The sequence below is a fragment of the Sturnira hondurensis genome, unplaced genomic scaffold, assembly GCF_014824575.4.
Source record: "Sturnira hondurensis isolate 20B ecotype Veracruz unplaced genomic scaffold, ASM1482457v3 Scaffold0008723, whole genome shotgun sequence".
NCBI classification, from domain to species: Eukaryota; Metazoa; Chordata; class Mammalia; order Chiroptera; family Phyllostomidae; genus Sturnira; species Sturnira hondurensis.
This window is the reverse complement of record NW_028081354.1, coordinates 5,796,069-5,813,117: the sequence shown is the minus strand read 5'-3', so window position 1 is coordinate 5,813,117 and position 17,049 is coordinate 5,796,069. Positions and strand designations below refer to the sequence as shown.

Sequence of the window (17,049 nt, the reverse complement as noted above, 5' to 3'; positions counted from 1 at the left end):
TAAAGAAGATTCTCATTCATTATGCTTAGGTTTGCTTTAGGTAATTACTTTTTTCAAAAAGATTTTTTAAACTTATTTATCTTTAGAGGGGAAGGAGAGGAGAGAGGGAGAGAAATAGGGAGAGAAATATCAATGTATGGTTGCCTCTCATGTGTCCCCTGCTGGGAACTGCCCTGCAACCAAGGCATGTGCCCTGACTGGGAATCAAACCACGATCCTCTGGTTCGTAGGCTCACACTCAATCCACTGAGCTATACCAGCCAGGGCAGTAATTACTTTTTACGGATAGCAAAGGAAAGAATGTTACTGATTACTTCTTACAGATTAACAAGGAAAAAATGTTGCAAATGCAAGGGAAAGATAAGAGTAATTGGTCTGGTTACACATCAGTCCTTGGGAGAATTGGCACAGATTTCAGGAGGTTACTTTAAAGTTAATGCAGTAAGCCTTTTCTGCTTCACCTCAGGGTGAGGAAGTTTTAACAAGAGCAAGTTTCAAAGCAGCCTAGGTATGATGCAGGCCTGGTCTCCCACTGGAGAACTGATTCATGGGTTTGGTGTCCTGTGTGCCCCCACGCACCTGTGAACTTTCTAGTAGAGCTGGGCTACACTTGCCATTGCCAGGCAGATCAGTTCCCTATATGCATGTACCAACAGACATACAAAAATATTCACATAATCATGGCAGTATTCTTACAGTCTTCCAAAACTGGGAATTAGCCAAAATGTCTACTCTTAGTAGCATTCAAAAGGATAAATTGTGCCCTGGCTGGTGTGGCTCAGTGGATTGAGTGCCAGCCTGTGAACCAAAGGGTTGCTGGTTTGATTCCCAGTCAGGGAATCAAATGTGCCTGGGTTGCACATGCCTGGAATTTGCACATGCCTGGGTTGCTGGCCAGGTCCCCACTAGGGGGCACACAAGAGGCAACCACACATTAATGTTTCTCTTCCTCTCTTTTTCTTTCCCCCTCTCTAAAAATAAATAAATAAAATCTTTTTAAAAAAGAGAAGATAAATGTGGCACATTTGTAAAAATGGGATAATATACAGCAATGAAAAATAAACTACTGTGATGCAGCAGTATTTATGAGTTTTATAAGCAATGTTGGGAAAGAGAAACCCCACACAGAACAACATTCATACTGCACTATTAAACTGTAGTGTTATAGTTCAGGATAGTGATTATCTTTCAGGAGTACAACAGGGTTGTGATTAGAAGGGGGAGGTATTTTTACACAGCATGTGGGACTTTTCCACTCTAGCTCTCTACTTTCTAGACTCTCCTTACTTTCCAGTGGTGGTTATGACCACATTGCATCTAGTGCTCAGATTCCCATCGCCTCCCCCAGTGTGTGGCAGTTCCTCATTCTTTCTTCGTGTTTCATGGTCCTGATACTTTTGAAGAGCACAGTACTTATTATTTTATAGAGTATACCTCAATTTAGGTTTGATTTTTCTCCTTTAAATTAACTCGAGTTTATGCAGATTTGACAAAATGCCATAAAAGTGATTTTGTGCTTTCCTTGTTATGCTATCAAAGGAATATGACGATGTTTTCAGAGTGGTGATGCTAATGGTATTAGTTAGGGTGGTTTCTGCCAGATTTCTTCATTTTGATGTTACTGTTTTGCCTGTTACTGTAATTAATATGAATCTTACAGGGAGAACCTTTGAGATTATATAAATATCATAGTCATCCTAATTATTTTAACACTGACCCATGATTCTTGCCTGCAGTGTTTCTCTGGTGTTTGTCTAAAGGTTATTTTCTATTTCCATTATTTTTCTCTATTTTTATTAATTGGTTTTCTACTCTAAGGAAGATCTGTCTCCTCCTCTCTGTTAATCATTTTTAACAGTGTGAACACATGGATATCTCTGTAAATCTATGGGTTATAATCCATTACTCTCATTATTTATGTTGTTGCTCAAATTGTCCTACATGTAACCATTGGGAGATATTTCTAGTGTGCTCCCATGTCCTTTGCAAATGTCCCCATCATTTTTAGAGCATTTTTCTACTTTCTGTTATCACCAGATATTCTAGGCTCCTATTCTGTTTTAGGAGCCTCTCCATCCACCCCAGAAATAGAGTCAGTTATTTCTTCATGGAGCCCTTATTCTTTTTTATTGGAGGATGATGTTCAGAAATCAAGATATGGAAACTAAACTTGATTTGGCCGAGTATTATTAATTCTAGTTTCTGTCAATTCACAGAGCTAGGAAATATATGTATATTAACATATACATACATACACACACATTAGTTTTTTAAAAAAACCTCTTTCTATTTGTCTCTCTGTGTGTCTGCAGTCATCACCTTATTCAGATGCCTTGATTCCAGTTTAGCACCACAGGTTCCTTCTCTTCTTCCCCTTCCTTATTTTTATTTCTTTCTCCCACAGCAAGAAACCTGTCTCTCATCATCCACAATATATTGATTTATTTATTCCTAGTATACACACACACAGTAGTCCCAGAATTGCTAACCTATACGTTTGTGACCATATAATTTATCATCTAAGTTAAGATACTTTTGAGAGAGAAAAGGGGCATTGTTAATTATTTTTCAAGGGCAACAGGTGTAAACATACACTGTGTCGGGGAAACTGGGAGGTTATGGCTCCCTACATATTATACTGACTTTTTATTATTTAGCTTATTTTTGCTTCTTCTCTTTTCTAGAGTCATAAATTTTCTTTTGAATGATCTAGAAATCACTCTTGAAAACTTACTGTGTCAAAAGCTGTTAAAATGGTGAACACAATGATTTATACACTTAATAGAAAACATTCTCTGTAATCATAATAGACTGCTGTGGTAAAAATACTGAGTTCTTTTAAGATGGAACCGCAGCATTGCTATTCCCTGTTTTGTTTGGATCACTTCTATGAGTTAGAATCGGAGTTTCTCATGTTTCCCTTGAGAAGATTTTATTGCGTTTAGTGCTTCAGAGTTGTAAGTCTTAAAAAAGAATGTTGGCCAAAGAAATACTCATTTGAGATACTTGTCTGGTGGTTAATAACATTTTCCTGTTCAGGTGGACACACGCCTGCAAAATGGATTTGCTCCTGGGATGAAACTGGAGGTGATTGTGAAAACAGATCCTGAAACTTACTGGGTTGCCACCATCGTCACCACCTGTGAGCAGCTGCTCCTCCTCCGCTATGATGGCTACGGGGAGGACCGGAGAGCGGACTTCTGGTGTGACATCAGGAAGGCTGGCCTGTACCCCATTGGGTGGTGCCAGCAGAATAAGAAGACCCTCGAAGCCCCAGAAGGTAAAAAAGTACTTTCTGTCATGATGTAATATGAATTACTGCTATAGGTAATCTTGTCCATAATCTTGAGGTTCCAAGCAAATAGGTTTTTCTCACTTTTTTGTATTAGCATTTTGAAGGAAAATATAAGGAATAATGCATATTTTTCATGTTTTAAAATTATTTTCTGTGTTACATAAAGCCTCAGGTTTTTGTGACACTCCCTCCCTCTCTTTTCTTCTCTCTTCCAAATCACAAACATACCTGTATGCATGCGCATGCATTCGAGTCCATTGTAGACATCATGCCTTTTACTTTAATGTTCTCCTAAAAACAAGGACATTCATGAACATAGTAAAATAACAAAATCAGGAAATCAACTTTGATATATACTATTATTCAGTCTGCATACTATATTCAGTTTTTACCAGTAGTGTTTTTATTCTAGATCATATATTGTATTCAGTTGGCACATCTCATGAGATTTCTTTCATTGGGAGCACCTCTTCAAGCTTTCTTTGTCTTTCATGACTTTGACATTTTTGAAAGGTACAGGCCTATATTCCCAATAATGTTCATTATGCATAGGGCCAATAATATTCATTATGCCCCATTCTTTTCCTGGCCCAGGATTCAGTCCAGGGTTATACATTGCATTTGGTTGTCATATCTTTTATATAGTTTACTTAACCTTTCTTTGTCTGTCTTGGTGTTGATTTTTGAAGAATATAAGTCAGTTATTTTTTAGACTGTTCCACAGTTTGGGTTTGTCTGATGTTTCCTTAGATTCAGATCATGCACTTTTTTAGGAGAAATACAGAAGTGATGCTGTGTCCTTCTAGAGTATCTTAGCAGGAGAGACATGTTGTTGGTTTGTCCTGTAACTGGTGGTGCTAACTTTCATTGCTTGATTAAGTTGGGCTACGGCAGGTTTTTCTACCATAAAATTGCTTTTACTCTTTTAAATTAATAAGTATCTTGTGGGAAGATACTTTGAGATTATATAAATATCCCACTTCTCTTCAGATACTTCACTCACTATTTTAGCATCCATTGATAATTTTTGTCTGAAACAATTATCATGCCAATGATTACCAAGTTTTTTTTTCCTAATTTTTCTACACTTTATAATTGGCTTTATACTATAGAAAGAGCTTTCCCTTTTCTTCTGTTTACACACATACACTTACAATGTATGTGCGTATTTACATATATACGAGGTCTATCTGGAAAAAGTCTAGTCATTGTTCATATAATGAGAATGGTTTGCCCTACATCAGTATAACCTGGCAGCCAAGGAGAGTGGACTGGAATGTTTATGTGTGAACAATGACAGCTTCACTGTACCGGTCAGTGGGGGGCGGTAGGCACTGTTGAGTGAGCATGTGTACTGTGTGGCTGTTGCATTCAAAATGACTGAACAAGTAGAGCAACGAATCTGCATCGAATTTTGTGTGAAGCTTGAACATTCCTCCATGGAAACTATTCAGATGATTCAGAAGGCCAGAGCTGTGGACTACTGGTGATTGGCAGCTTCATCATGACAACATGCCTGCTCATGGTTCATGTCTTGTGCAGGGTTTTCTTGTGAAAGAACAAATCATCCAGGTGACTTGTGAGTCAGCCCTCCACAGTCCAGGTTTGGCATACCTTGTGACTTCTGGCTTTTCCCAAAACTAAAATGACCTTTGAACAGGAAGAGATTTCAGACTGTTGATGAGATTCAGGAGAATATGCCGGGACAGCTGATGGTGATTAGGAGAACTGTATGAGGTCCCAAGGTGCCTTGGGAGAACTGTGTGAGGTCCCAAGGGGCTGAGATGTCATTGTCCTATGTACAAGGTTTCTTATATCTTGTATCTTCTACAGTAAATGTCTCTATTGTTCACATTACATGTCTGAATACCTTCTGGACAGACCTCATATGTCAGTGTGGACTCATGATTATTTTATTTAATGGGTTATAATCCTTTGCTATCTTATTTATTTTGATACTCAGATTGTCCTAGATTTGGCCAGTGGGTACTTCTTCAAACTGGCTAATGTGTCCTTTATGTTCTTATATTCTTCAAGTAGTTTTAGCCCTGAAATTAGCCATTTTTTCCCCAAGAAATCTTTGTTCCTTTTGGTGAAGAATGGTATTTAAAAATGAGGATCTGGGTGTTAGTGTTCTGGGATGTCAGTGAGCTTCTGTTCGACCATATTTTTAACATTTTGCAAAAATACAGTATAAGGAAGATTGAGGCATAAAACTATCTGGCCCAGCATCTCATTTTAAGAGTACTATAGGAAAATTCATCTCATTTTAATTTGAACAAGAGACAGTGATTTCAGCTGAATCTCATAAAAGGTTAAGAAAAGGGTAGGACAGAATTCTTCCAGAGGAGCAGAACTACAGAAGAGATGAATGCTGTGTCAGATTAAAAAAAATCAACCCTGACTGGTGTGGCTCAGTGGATTGGGCACTGTCCCACAAACCAAAAGGTTGCTGATTTGGTTCCCTGTCAAGGCACCTGCTTGGGTTGTCGGCCAGGTCCCCGGGGGATCGGGGGCCTTTGAAAAGCAACCAGTGAATATTTCTCTTCCTCTCTTTCTCCCTCTATTCCCCTCTCTCTAAAAAAATAAATAAAATCTTTAAAGACAAAAAAAATTTGAAACAAGCTGAAAGAAAGTAATAGCCTTTTTTTGCGCTACCCAGGGAGAGTCCCATGCAGCATTGCTTTCAGTTTCTACATATCTTTTTTTTGAAGATCTTTTTTAAAAGGATCATTTATTTATTTATCTTTAGACAGAGAGGAAGGGAGGGAAAAAGGAAGAGAAACATCAATGTGTGGTGGTCTCTTATGTGCCTCCCACTGGGGACCTGGCCCACACACAACCCAGGCAGGTGCCCTGACTGGGAATCGAACTGGTGACCTTTTGGTTTGCAGGCCAGCACTCACTCCACTGAGCCACACCAGCCAGGGTAGGTTCCTACATATCTTAAAGGGACACTTTCACAGTGTCCAGAGTTCTTGATATCCTGCAAATGAAGGAGGAGGTTTTCCTCAAATTCCTTGCAGGAGGATCCCCCTTAGGTGGCACCAATCTTGATTTCCAAAAGGAACAGTACTGCTGAACAAGGAAGAGCGATGATATCTACACCATAGATCTGAAGAGAACCTGGGACAAGCTTTGCTCACAGATAGTACCGTGGTTGCCATTGAAAACGCTGCTGTTGTCAGTGTCGTATTGTCTAAGAATATACTGGCCAGTGAGCCATGCTGATGTTCGCTGCTGCCGCTGGAGCCAATGCTGTTGCTGTCACTTCACTCCTGGAACCTTCACTAGCCAGATCCAGCCTACCTTCTTGGAGCTGAGACTTCTGGTAGTTACTGTTCTCAGGGCTGGCCACCAGTTTCTTAAAGAGGCATCTTAATGTTGACCTGTGTAGCACTGCTCTGTGTAACACAGACTCTCCTCTTGTTGTGTGAACATTGCCATACTTTGTAATAACAAGGGGCCTCACTCAGTGGGTCTGATGTACTGGGTGCTGGCCTGGGAAGTTCTGTGCATGTGTGGCACCATCTCCCATGAACACCCCTGGGAATCATGCCTGATCTCTAAATCTACAGACATTCTGAAGAGAATGAAAAGGAAGAGCAGGCTGCAGTTGAAGACTCTTTCATCAAGGAGGCGTTTCAGGGTGCATGGACTGCTCTAGCTCCTAAGTTCACTGCTGTGCAACCTGAGGTTGCAGACTAGTCTGAAGGCACGCAGGTGCCCTCTGTGCCTGTCCAGCACTTTCCTTCTGAAGACTTGAGTGCTCAGCTGACACTGAAGACGGGTCTGCAGCCCCCACTGCACAGGCCACTTAATGGGTATGGGCCGTCACTTCATCATGGTCTTAGGCTATTTTTCCATAAGTTCTTAAATTAAATGGAAATAAGGTTGATGAAAAATAAACAGTTAATGGAAAATAAGCAGTTTTTTAAAGTAACAGTGATACAAGCAGTGGGAAAAAGCATGCGTGTAATTTATTAAAATTCAGAAATGAGGTGATTTGAGAAAAGGAAGATTTAAAAATAGAAAGTAGAAGGTAGTACAGAACTGGAAATTGAAAAATATTACAAATGAAGACTAAGGTAAAGTGAACACAGGAATGAATCAATCATGGATAGTATCTGAAGAGAAATAAGATGAAAAAGAGAAAAAATTTAAAAAGAAATGAAGAAAGGAATATAAAGGACTTGAGAAAATAATATAAATAGGCAAAAAATAGAAGTCCCTGAAGAATAAAACCAAAGCAATGAAATAGTAAAATATTTTAAACTGTAATTCAAGAAAACTTTACTAAAATAAATAGGACCTGAAATACTTACAGAAAGGGCTCAGTGTGTACATGGGAGAATCAGACAAGAACAGCAACATCAAGAAGTGTTTTAATGAAATTATTGAACTTTAAATGGAAAAGTAATCCCCTGGTTATTTAGATTAATTAATAACAATGCTTTATGCCAAAAGACAATACGGTAATATATTTTAAAAACTCATTGGAAGAAAATATGAAGCAAGGATTTTACATCTAGCTAAACTGAACTTCAGGCATAAAAGCCATATGCAAACTGTTATGATGTAAGGATTCAATTAATATTGTTTCTATGAACCCTTCCTAAGAAGTCCACTAGAGAATGAGCTTCAGAAAACCAAACGACTGAGGAAATATTAGCATAAGAAATGTTATGAAACATTAAATATATGTTTAGATATAGAACTTAGAACTAAATGATGGTTATGAGGGAGATGGTATGGTTTGTAATGGTGACATGTTCTGACAGTATAAACAATGTGACTATAAGAAATACGGAACAGCAGTGGGGAGAGCATGTCATATGCATGGTATAAGCTCACTCACTGCCTTTTTAAAAAAATTAGCTTTATTGCTGAATAGTTTAACTAACTGCCTTTTAAGTGTTAATTGGGAGTAAAAGCCTGTTACTTGAAATGAGATGCTAAAGAAAAGGAGAAAAAAGAGATCATAGCTAACTTGAGTATTATTTATAGAACAAAGAAAGAGAAAGTAGTCCAAAAATAGAGACAACTAAAGTATTACATAATTGTAGCCAGAAGAATAAAACACAAAACTTTCTAAATACTGAAGATAGATTAAAAAGAAAGAAAAAGTATATGTTCAAATAAAATACGTCACATTGTAAAAGACTGTTATACACAACAACATATAATATTTAACAATAAGACAGAATTGAGGCCATATGTATTAATAAGATCAATAAATGTTAATGGGCTTACTCATATTAAAAGTAAAAAACAATTTAAGTTGGCTCACAAAGCAAAACTTAATTCTGTGTCATGTACAGGAAACATCATACTTAAATGGACAGATTCTAAAAGGATGTAAGTATAGACAAAGATACATAGACAAATGCAAATAGAAAAGAAAGTAGGAGACTCATTCTGATGTCTGACACAGGTGGACTTCTTTGTCTCATTACAAGAGACAGGGCACTTCATAGTGGTGAGCTGCAGTGGTAAAAGGAGACGCAGACTATCTATAGACAGCCAAGGAGTGTTCTCTAGTATATTGTATTTTACAAAAAACAAAAATTGTGTACAGAATGAAGGAGAAGGAGAACATATATGAGTGTGTATATGAACATGTTTGCTAACTACTCCAGATCTGGTTGGAAAGATTCCCTTGGGTGGTGTGGGTCAGTGGGTTGAGCACTGGCCTGTGAACCGAAAGGTCACTGGTGTGATTACCGATCAGAGCACATGCCTGGGTTGCGGGCCAAGTCCCCAGCATATGAGAGGCAGCTTATCATGTTTCTCTCTTTCACTTTCTCTCTCCCTTTCCCTCTCTCTTAAAAAAATAAATAAAATCTTTAAAAAAAAAGATTGGCTATGAAGTGATAGTTGTTGAATCTGTGTGTAAGAGGATTCACTATATTGTTTTCTCTGCTTTTATATGTATTTGAAAATCTACATAATAAAAAATAAACTAGGTAACTTTTGGACAAATTATATTAACAGAGACTTGGGACTATTCCCCTTGTTTTGCATACAACTCTTAGTAAACTAACCAGAAAGTAGCTGTATCTAGGAGGATTTTTGTCTCAAGCTCTCAAACCATTGCCCAGACTCTTAGATATTAAAATGATCCACACACCTGTAAAGCATTTTCACTGGTTTAATTTGTATTCTGTTTAGTTTCTCTGTGTTCTGTGGCTGACATTATGAGTAAATCACTCATTTTATTCTCTTATCTAGGCATCAGAGATAAGGTTTCTGACTGGGAGGAGTTCCTGCGGCAGACTCTGAAGGGAGCCTGTAGTCCTCCTGTTCCGCTGCTAGAGGGCGTGAGTATTATTGCTTGCAGAATCAGTCTGGAAAACCCTCCCAGTCTTTAGTGGTATTTATTCTCTGTTCGAGGAATCTTAAAATTGGTTGCTCATTTACTACCCCAAGGCAAATAAGCATTTTTACTGCAGACGTAGGCAGGGGTATTGGGAGGTTTGAACTTAACCCTGAAAGGTTACAAACTGTTAGCTTGCTCAGTACCTAGACTGCAGAGGTGTCCAACCTTTTGGCGTCTGTGAGCCACATTGGAAGAAGAAGAGTTGTTTTGGGCCACACATTAAATACATTGTGACACATAATCACAAAAAAGCCTGTTTTAAGTAAATTTATGATTTTATGTTGGTCCGCATTGACAACCATCCTGGGCTGCATGCGGCGTGACACAGCCCTAGTCAGTATTCTGAATTAGTTGCTAACACATAAAAATCTAGTTTTCCAGATTATTTTATACATCTGGAAAATGTGGCATTTTGGGGCTCCCACTCTGTAACTGAGTAGGGGTTGACTCTACTTTGAGGATGGGCGTTCGTAACTCCCACAGTGGGTGATGTGCGACTCCCTTTATTCCACCACTCAGGAGGTAGTGTGTCTGTAGTACTTCTCTCACCGCCTACTTCCAGCAGTCCCTTTAAGTTATGTAGATTTTGAGCTTGTTAGTGATTATAGATTTCTTGTTTTTATGAAATTAGTTTGTTGGTTAAAACATTTCTAAGTTGTGTTTTGTTATTTCTGTCAGACTAGTATTATTCTTCGAGGCATATATAAAATAGAGTGTATGAAGGTTCTAATTTCTCTACATCCTTGACAACACTTGTTACTCTCTTTTTGGTTAACACTATTCTAGCAAGTGTGGTGTGTAGTATCTTATTTTGATTTAGGGAAATCACTTTTCCCTAATGACTAATGATGTTGAAGATTTTTCTTATGTATTTATTTGTGATTTGTGTAATTTTTTAAACTGTCTTTGTTCGTTTTAAGAATTTCTTATAAATTCTGGTTGCAAGTCCTATCAGATAGATGATTTCCAGAAATTATCTTCAATTACTTGGATTCTCTTTTCACTTTATTGATATCATTTGCAGCATAAAAAGTTTTTTTTATTTTAATATAGTCCAATTTATCTGTTTTTCTTCTTCTTCTTTTTTTTTTGCTTATGCTTTTGATGTCATATCTAAGAAGGCTTTGCCTGATCCAAGGTCATGAAAATTTACTCTCATGTTTTCTTGTAAGGTTTTTTTTTAAAGAGTTTTAGCTTATATATTTACTTCTGTGATCGACTTATAACCCTGTAAAACTTGGTGAGCATTCTGTTTCAAGCTAATCTTTGTATTGTATACTCTGACTCATTTCATTATGTTTAAGCAAGGGCTTGGCATATACTAAACATTCAGCAAAATTTGAATGAATGAGTGAAATCATGAAAAAATTAGGTAATAAAATTCTACATTACATTGACCTTGATTCTGTCATTCTGCTCTTTAGCGGTCAGTGGATTTTTCCATTTGTTCATATGTTCTTTTGCCTAATAAGAATATGTGTCCAAAAAAAGAATATGTAAGTATCACAGAGCAGTTCTTATTAGAAAAAAATGTAAGTTTGAATATTAAGAAATGGTTATGTGATTATGATGTATTAAGTAACACACAAATTGAAAAACAGTATATGGTGCTCCCTTTTAAAACAAAAAAAGTGTTAAAAAGAAAATAAAAAGAGAGTGAGTGTCCAGTCTCAAAGAATTCATGCCAAAGTATTCATTGTGTTTTTTTTCCTTGAAAGTGGGGTTGTGGGGGATTTTGACTTTAATTTTTTGATTTTTTTAATGATCATATTTGCTTTTACAATTAGAGACTAATGACAGTATTTTTAAGATCCTTACTAGATGAAAGTATATAACATAGTTCTAGAAGTAAAGATCTGTTAGAACAGTTTTGTTGCATTACAGGTAGATTTTTTTTGAAGATGAACATTTTTATATCACCTACAAATAACACTGTAGGGTCTTATATGGTTTTAGACAATTCAGTATCACTGGCCTTAGATGGGTAAAAATATAAAGGCTAGTTTGAGGTTATTTAAAACTTGATTTTTAAAAATACTATGTTAACTTATTTAATCATTTCACCTTTTTTGCTTATAGCTTCGTAATGGGAGGAATCCTTTAGATCTCATTGCTCCAGGTTCCAGGCTAGAGTGTCAAGCATTCCAGGACTCTTTAAGCGCTTGGATTGTTACCGTAGTAGAAAACATTGGGGGAAGGCTGAAGCTACATTATGAAGGCCTTGAAAGTTCTGACAACTTTGAACATTGGTTGTATTACTTGGATCCATTTCTTCATCATGTTGGTTGGGCAGCTCAGCAGGGGTATGAACTTCAGCCACCATTAGGTAAAGAGTAACATAACATTATTTAAACTATTACATTATTGTTATATTTTTATTAATATTTATAAGACTGAGAAATTCATTATTCTGCATATTACAAAAGCCTTCATTATCTTGCATGATAGAAATACTGCAAAAAAAAGTATATGGCGTTACTAAATTAAACACCTCTTTTTCTTGTAATTTTATTGCTTTTGTAATTTTCCACAGATACCGATATACCTCATAGACTTCTGCCCCACCTCAGACTGACCTCTTATCCAAAATGAAAGTAAAATTCCCTAGGTGGCATTCATATAGGATAAGAGTGGGACAGATCTTAGGTTTAAAGCTCATTATTGATCAAGAAATTACAACTGGAGTTACTGTTTAAATCAACTTGCATTTGATATTACGTGCCCCAGTTTGGATGTTGTATTATATTACTTGTGGGCTACAGTAGTCCTTACGTTGTCTCTATAGGCATTTCAGCATACTTAACTATCTGGGCTCTGAACAGAGGAGGCAGGGTGCTGAAGTGAAAGTGCAAATTCTCTGAGCAAAGATAGTATAAGTGGCCTTAAACCCTTTTCTTTTCCCAATGGAAATTGACTTTTATTTATGTGAATGCTTTCAGAATAGTTATTAAGTGTGTAAGTTCTGTCTTTATTTAAAATCATCTGTCTTATTTTACTAAAGCCATCAGACATCTGAAAAATGAAACTGAGTGGCAAATGATTTTGGCTAAAGTGAAAGAGGAGGAGGAAGAGCCATTACCATCTTACTTATTTAAGGTAAATGCAAAAACAAGTAGAGTAAAGCAATTTGAAGGAGGTGCAAAGCATCAGATAACCCCGGAGCCAGTGAGAGTGCCTCGGTGAGGAGGAGGGGAGAGATTTGAAGGCTGGAGTAATGGTCGTCCTTTTCTTCTAAAAGCAGTCTAGGTTATCTGCGAAAGTTCTCTTAAATCATTTTGAGACTTTTATGCTCTTTAAAAATAGAAAAAAATTAGATTATGGCTGACACACTATTATTTTAGTTTCAGTTGTACAACATAGTGGTTAGACATTTATGTAACTTACAAAGCAGTTATCCTGATAACTCTAGTACCCACTTGGCACTGTACACAGTTATTACAATATTATTGACTATATTCCCTTATGCTTTACTTCATGTACCTGTGACTGTTTTATAACTGGCAGTTTGTAATTCTTACTACTTCTTTTCTACTACTAACTGCATAGCCTTGACCTGTTATTAAATAAACTTATTTTTCCTTCAGGTAGTCCTTATGTTACAAATGTGGAAAGTAGGAGTGCCTCCTGTGGTTTTACTCCTGAATAATTATTTTTTTAGGGAAGAAAATGATAGGGTTAGATGATTTTCCAGAAGCTAGACAGTTTCACTATTTTAATTAGGAGTAGTATTCAGCTATATATAAGTATAAAGTTACCGTGAGAATACTCAATTTTTATTCCCTGTTGGTGTTTGCATTTCAGGACAAGCAAGTGATTGGTACGCATTCATTCTCTGTAAATATGAAATTGGAAGCTGTGGATCCCTGGTCTCCTTTTGGGATCTCCCCTGCTACAGTTGTTAAGGTAAAATGAGGGCGCCTTTCTCGGTAAGAATTCCTGTCAGGGTGACTGGTTTAGTAAATTGGTAGTGTTTTGATTTCAGGCTTTCCTCATTCAACCGTTGTTCTTTCTAAGCTGTGAGACTAGAATTACTTCTGTATACATTTTGTATTTGTACTGTCCAGTTCTCTGTGGCCCATTCTTTCTTCTGAACTTGGTTGCCCCAGCCTCCCAGAGTCTGAGCCCCAGAGTAGAGGGGCATGTTTTTTGAGGGGCAAGTCTAGCTGTAGTAGAGAAGGTTTAACTGGCCGGCAGGCTGTGGTACCTAAAAAGTATAGAGGTGGGCAGGGTCATCAGTGTCCAACTTGGTGCAGGGCTCCTTGAGCTGAGGCTCAAGGTGTGGGGAGCAGGTGACTAGTGTCAAAAAATCTGCCAGTTAGATTGCTCCAGCCATGGGTTCAGGTTCAGACTTTAATCTTTTGAAAGACTGACAGAAATAAGGCTCTTATTAGGAGTAAACACAAGAACTGGGCAGGTTGTCAAGGCACAGTTACTCAGTTACTAGAACTGAGGCAAAAAGGAGAGGATTTCAGTTAAAAACGGATTTACTGAAAGTAGAACCAACAGTCAAGTATGATTAGAGGAATAGCTGCTTTGATACTGAGTCATCCAGTCTGTTGAGATTTAAAGTTCCCTTGCCTTGGAAGAAGATTATTCCTAGAACAGGGAGGGATTCTGAACCTTCAGTGGGGTCAGAAGGCCCTAACTGGAGGCTGAGGGCTGTGGGATTGGAGGGAGCCAGAGGTTCATAAAACCTCTTTGGCACTTGAATCTAGGCTAGGATCTGAAAATCTAGTATACCTGTGTGCTTGACTCCTCACTAACCCTAAACTAAATTTTGTTTCGGGCCATAATACTTGGATTTGAATCTAGGTTCTGTTTGTTTCTGGCTGTGTAACATGGGGCAAGTTATTTAACCTCTTTTTAAACTTAGTCTTTTTATCTGCATAATGAGGTTGATACTGATGCCTGCCTTGTTAGATGTTAGGAAGATTAAAATTGAATTAATACATGAAAAGCACTAAATTAAAACAGTGCCTGACACACATAACATTTATTGAGTATGTAGTAGTAGTACTTTTTTTTGTGACATGTTCAGCTATGCCAAGGAAATGACGTGTGCGTGTACACACGTACACATAAACCATTCATCTGTTTTATCAATTAAATTGTATGTACAGGTTTTTGATGAGAAGTACTTTCTGGTGGAAATGGATGATTTGCGACCGGAGAATCATACAAGGCGATCTTTTGTGTGTCATGTCGATAGCCCTGGTATTTTCCCTGTGCAGTGGAGTCTGAAGAACGGTTTACACATTAGCCCCCCTCCTGGTATGCATTCATTCTTTTTTGAATTGTTTATCAGGAACTTTCACTGGAAATGAGACTTATCAGATGGAATTACCTTTATCTTTTGTCCCTCTCTCTCTTCATGCCCCAGCCTATCCTTAACATTTTGGGCACCGAAGACAAGTATAAACGAAGGTCTAGATTTTATATATTTACATATTTAAAAGTTATAAATTAAGTTGAACTATTTCATGAAGTATGTTCCATCCTCTGCATTGCCAGATGCATGTTCATGACAACTTAGGATCCCATGGTCGTTCCTTCTGTTGTGATTCTGTTGGGAGGTCGCAGAGGAATGGGGGTAGGGATGTTAGAGCCAGAGCTAGGAGGTAGATTATTGGTGATTTGGGGGTTTCTGGGCCTCATCTTAGAGGGAGACCCTTGAGATTCCAGAAAAAGGTTTATAGTCAAGAGTAGGATGTGGAGAGACTGTAGACAGGAAAGTAGCAGCTCATTTTCTAGTGTTTGCAACTTGCAAAATAGAGTCTTTGACCTTTTAATCAAGGCTCATAAATATGACTTAGTTGAGCTTGAATGAATTTTTTTAAATTCTCACCCAAAGGTATGTTTATTGATTTGAGAGAGAGAGAGAAAGGGGGAGAGAGAGATGGGTTGGCTTGCATATGCACCCTGACTAGGGATTGAAACTACAACCTAGGTAATGTGCCCTGACCAGGATCAAACCCACAACCTTTTGGTGTATGGGACAATGCTCCAACCAACTGAACCACCCAGCCAGGACTTGAATGAAATTTTTAGTATTTTACAACTTGGAGTATCTGGAAGTGCCAGATGTTTATCTGATTTTTATGTCAACCAGATTTTTTGGCAGTCTGTTTATTCTTTTTAAGTAGGCTTTTGATAAAGCAGGGCTTTTACTCTCTCAGTGTTGACTGCTGGAACATGTGGCTGAAGTGCTCTGATTGTTAACAAGAGTCACAAACCCAGAACTTTTGTGTTCCATTCAGCTTTGATTCATCCTACATTCATTTATGGGATGTTTGCTATGAACCAGGCATGGGCTTGCCATTGGGGAGACAGAAGTGAGTACAACACATTTCCTTCAAGGAGCAAATGAGGGAAAACAGTAACAGAGCCTCCTAGGTTCTCCTTCATCAGTGAACAGAGAGTGGGAATGCCTGCCTGGTGGTGATGGGGTGAGGGACACATCTACAAGAGAAAGTTCTGTTTTGTAGGAAGGCTCAGGACATCCCAAGTTCTATATCCTGCCTGCTACCTTTATGTGAAAAGAAAATCCAGTTATTAAAGCTATTGGAGCTTTCAGTATTGTTAAAGACAACTCAACTGTCTTTGTAGACAGAAAGAAAGTAGTGGAATATGTAATTGAAAATAGCAGGTAATTTGCTGTGAGGAATTGAGGTGAATGCAGGGGGAGAACAGGAAACCAGTCTCAGTTAGGCAAAATAGGTGATTGCAGGGGCTGGTTTGGTTGGAGGGTGGCATAGTCTTGAGTAGCCTGCCTTGTGCCTGTGAGATAATAAGCTCTGCAGAGCAGAGAGCAGTGTAGACACAGTAGTCCAGCTTCTGGCACACAGATGCAGAGGCCTCTTCCGGAAACCTTAGTAAACTTAAGTGGAGAGTTAAGCTCAACTTTTTTTCTGAAATGAATTCATGATTCAGGTTATAAGACCACTGAGATTCTGTAAGGCATGAATCTGAAAACCAGTGTCAAAAATATTGGATCTGTAGGAGCTAAGATAACGTTTAAGGAAATAGCTTTATGAAAGAAAAGAAGTCTTTATTGAATAAATAGTATTGGTGTCTCTTTTCCTTTAGAGCCTAAGTCATAATAGAATTGATAATAAGTTTAGATTTATTGGTACAAATCAAATCCAGTAATAGCTGTCTTCAGTATTTTTGTAAATTGGCAGTGACTAATCATAAAATACTGTTCAAAATTAATGCCTAGTTTGAAACATGAAAGGTTTAAAATTTATCCAAAGAATTGTATTGTCATGTAATTTGACCACATTTGCTCTATTTTATCAAATTAACAATGCTTTAGATTTGTGTTTCTCCCCTCTCTAAAATGATCAGAGTCCCAAATTAGCAAAATTAAAAGCTA

General features: G+C 37.7%; 1 protein-coding gene across 1 annotated transcript in view; it reads left to right on the top strand.

Annotated features, from left to right (window-relative positions):
• Nucleotides 1–3,024: 3,024 nt before the first annotated feature.
• The window catches only part of SFMBT1 (Scm like with four mbt domains 1), a gene marked incomplete at its 5' end in the record, with an annotated part of 40,663 nt that continues 26,638 nt past the window's right edge, over nt 3,025–17,049 (top strand). Inside the window, 6 exons of the mRNA XM_037055583.1 lie at nt 3,025–3,280; nt 9,527–9,615; nt 11,754–12,000; nt 12,676–12,770; nt 13,476–13,577; nt 14,795–14,945. Coding sequence (XP_036911478.1) covers nt 3,025–3,280; nt 9,527–9,615; nt 11,754–12,000; nt 12,676–12,770; nt 13,476–13,577; nt 14,795–14,945 — 940 coding nt within the window. The remainder of the gene's footprint in view (nt 3,281–9,526; nt 9,616–11,753; nt 12,001–12,675; nt 12,771–13,475; nt 13,578–14,794; nt 14,946–17,049) is intronic.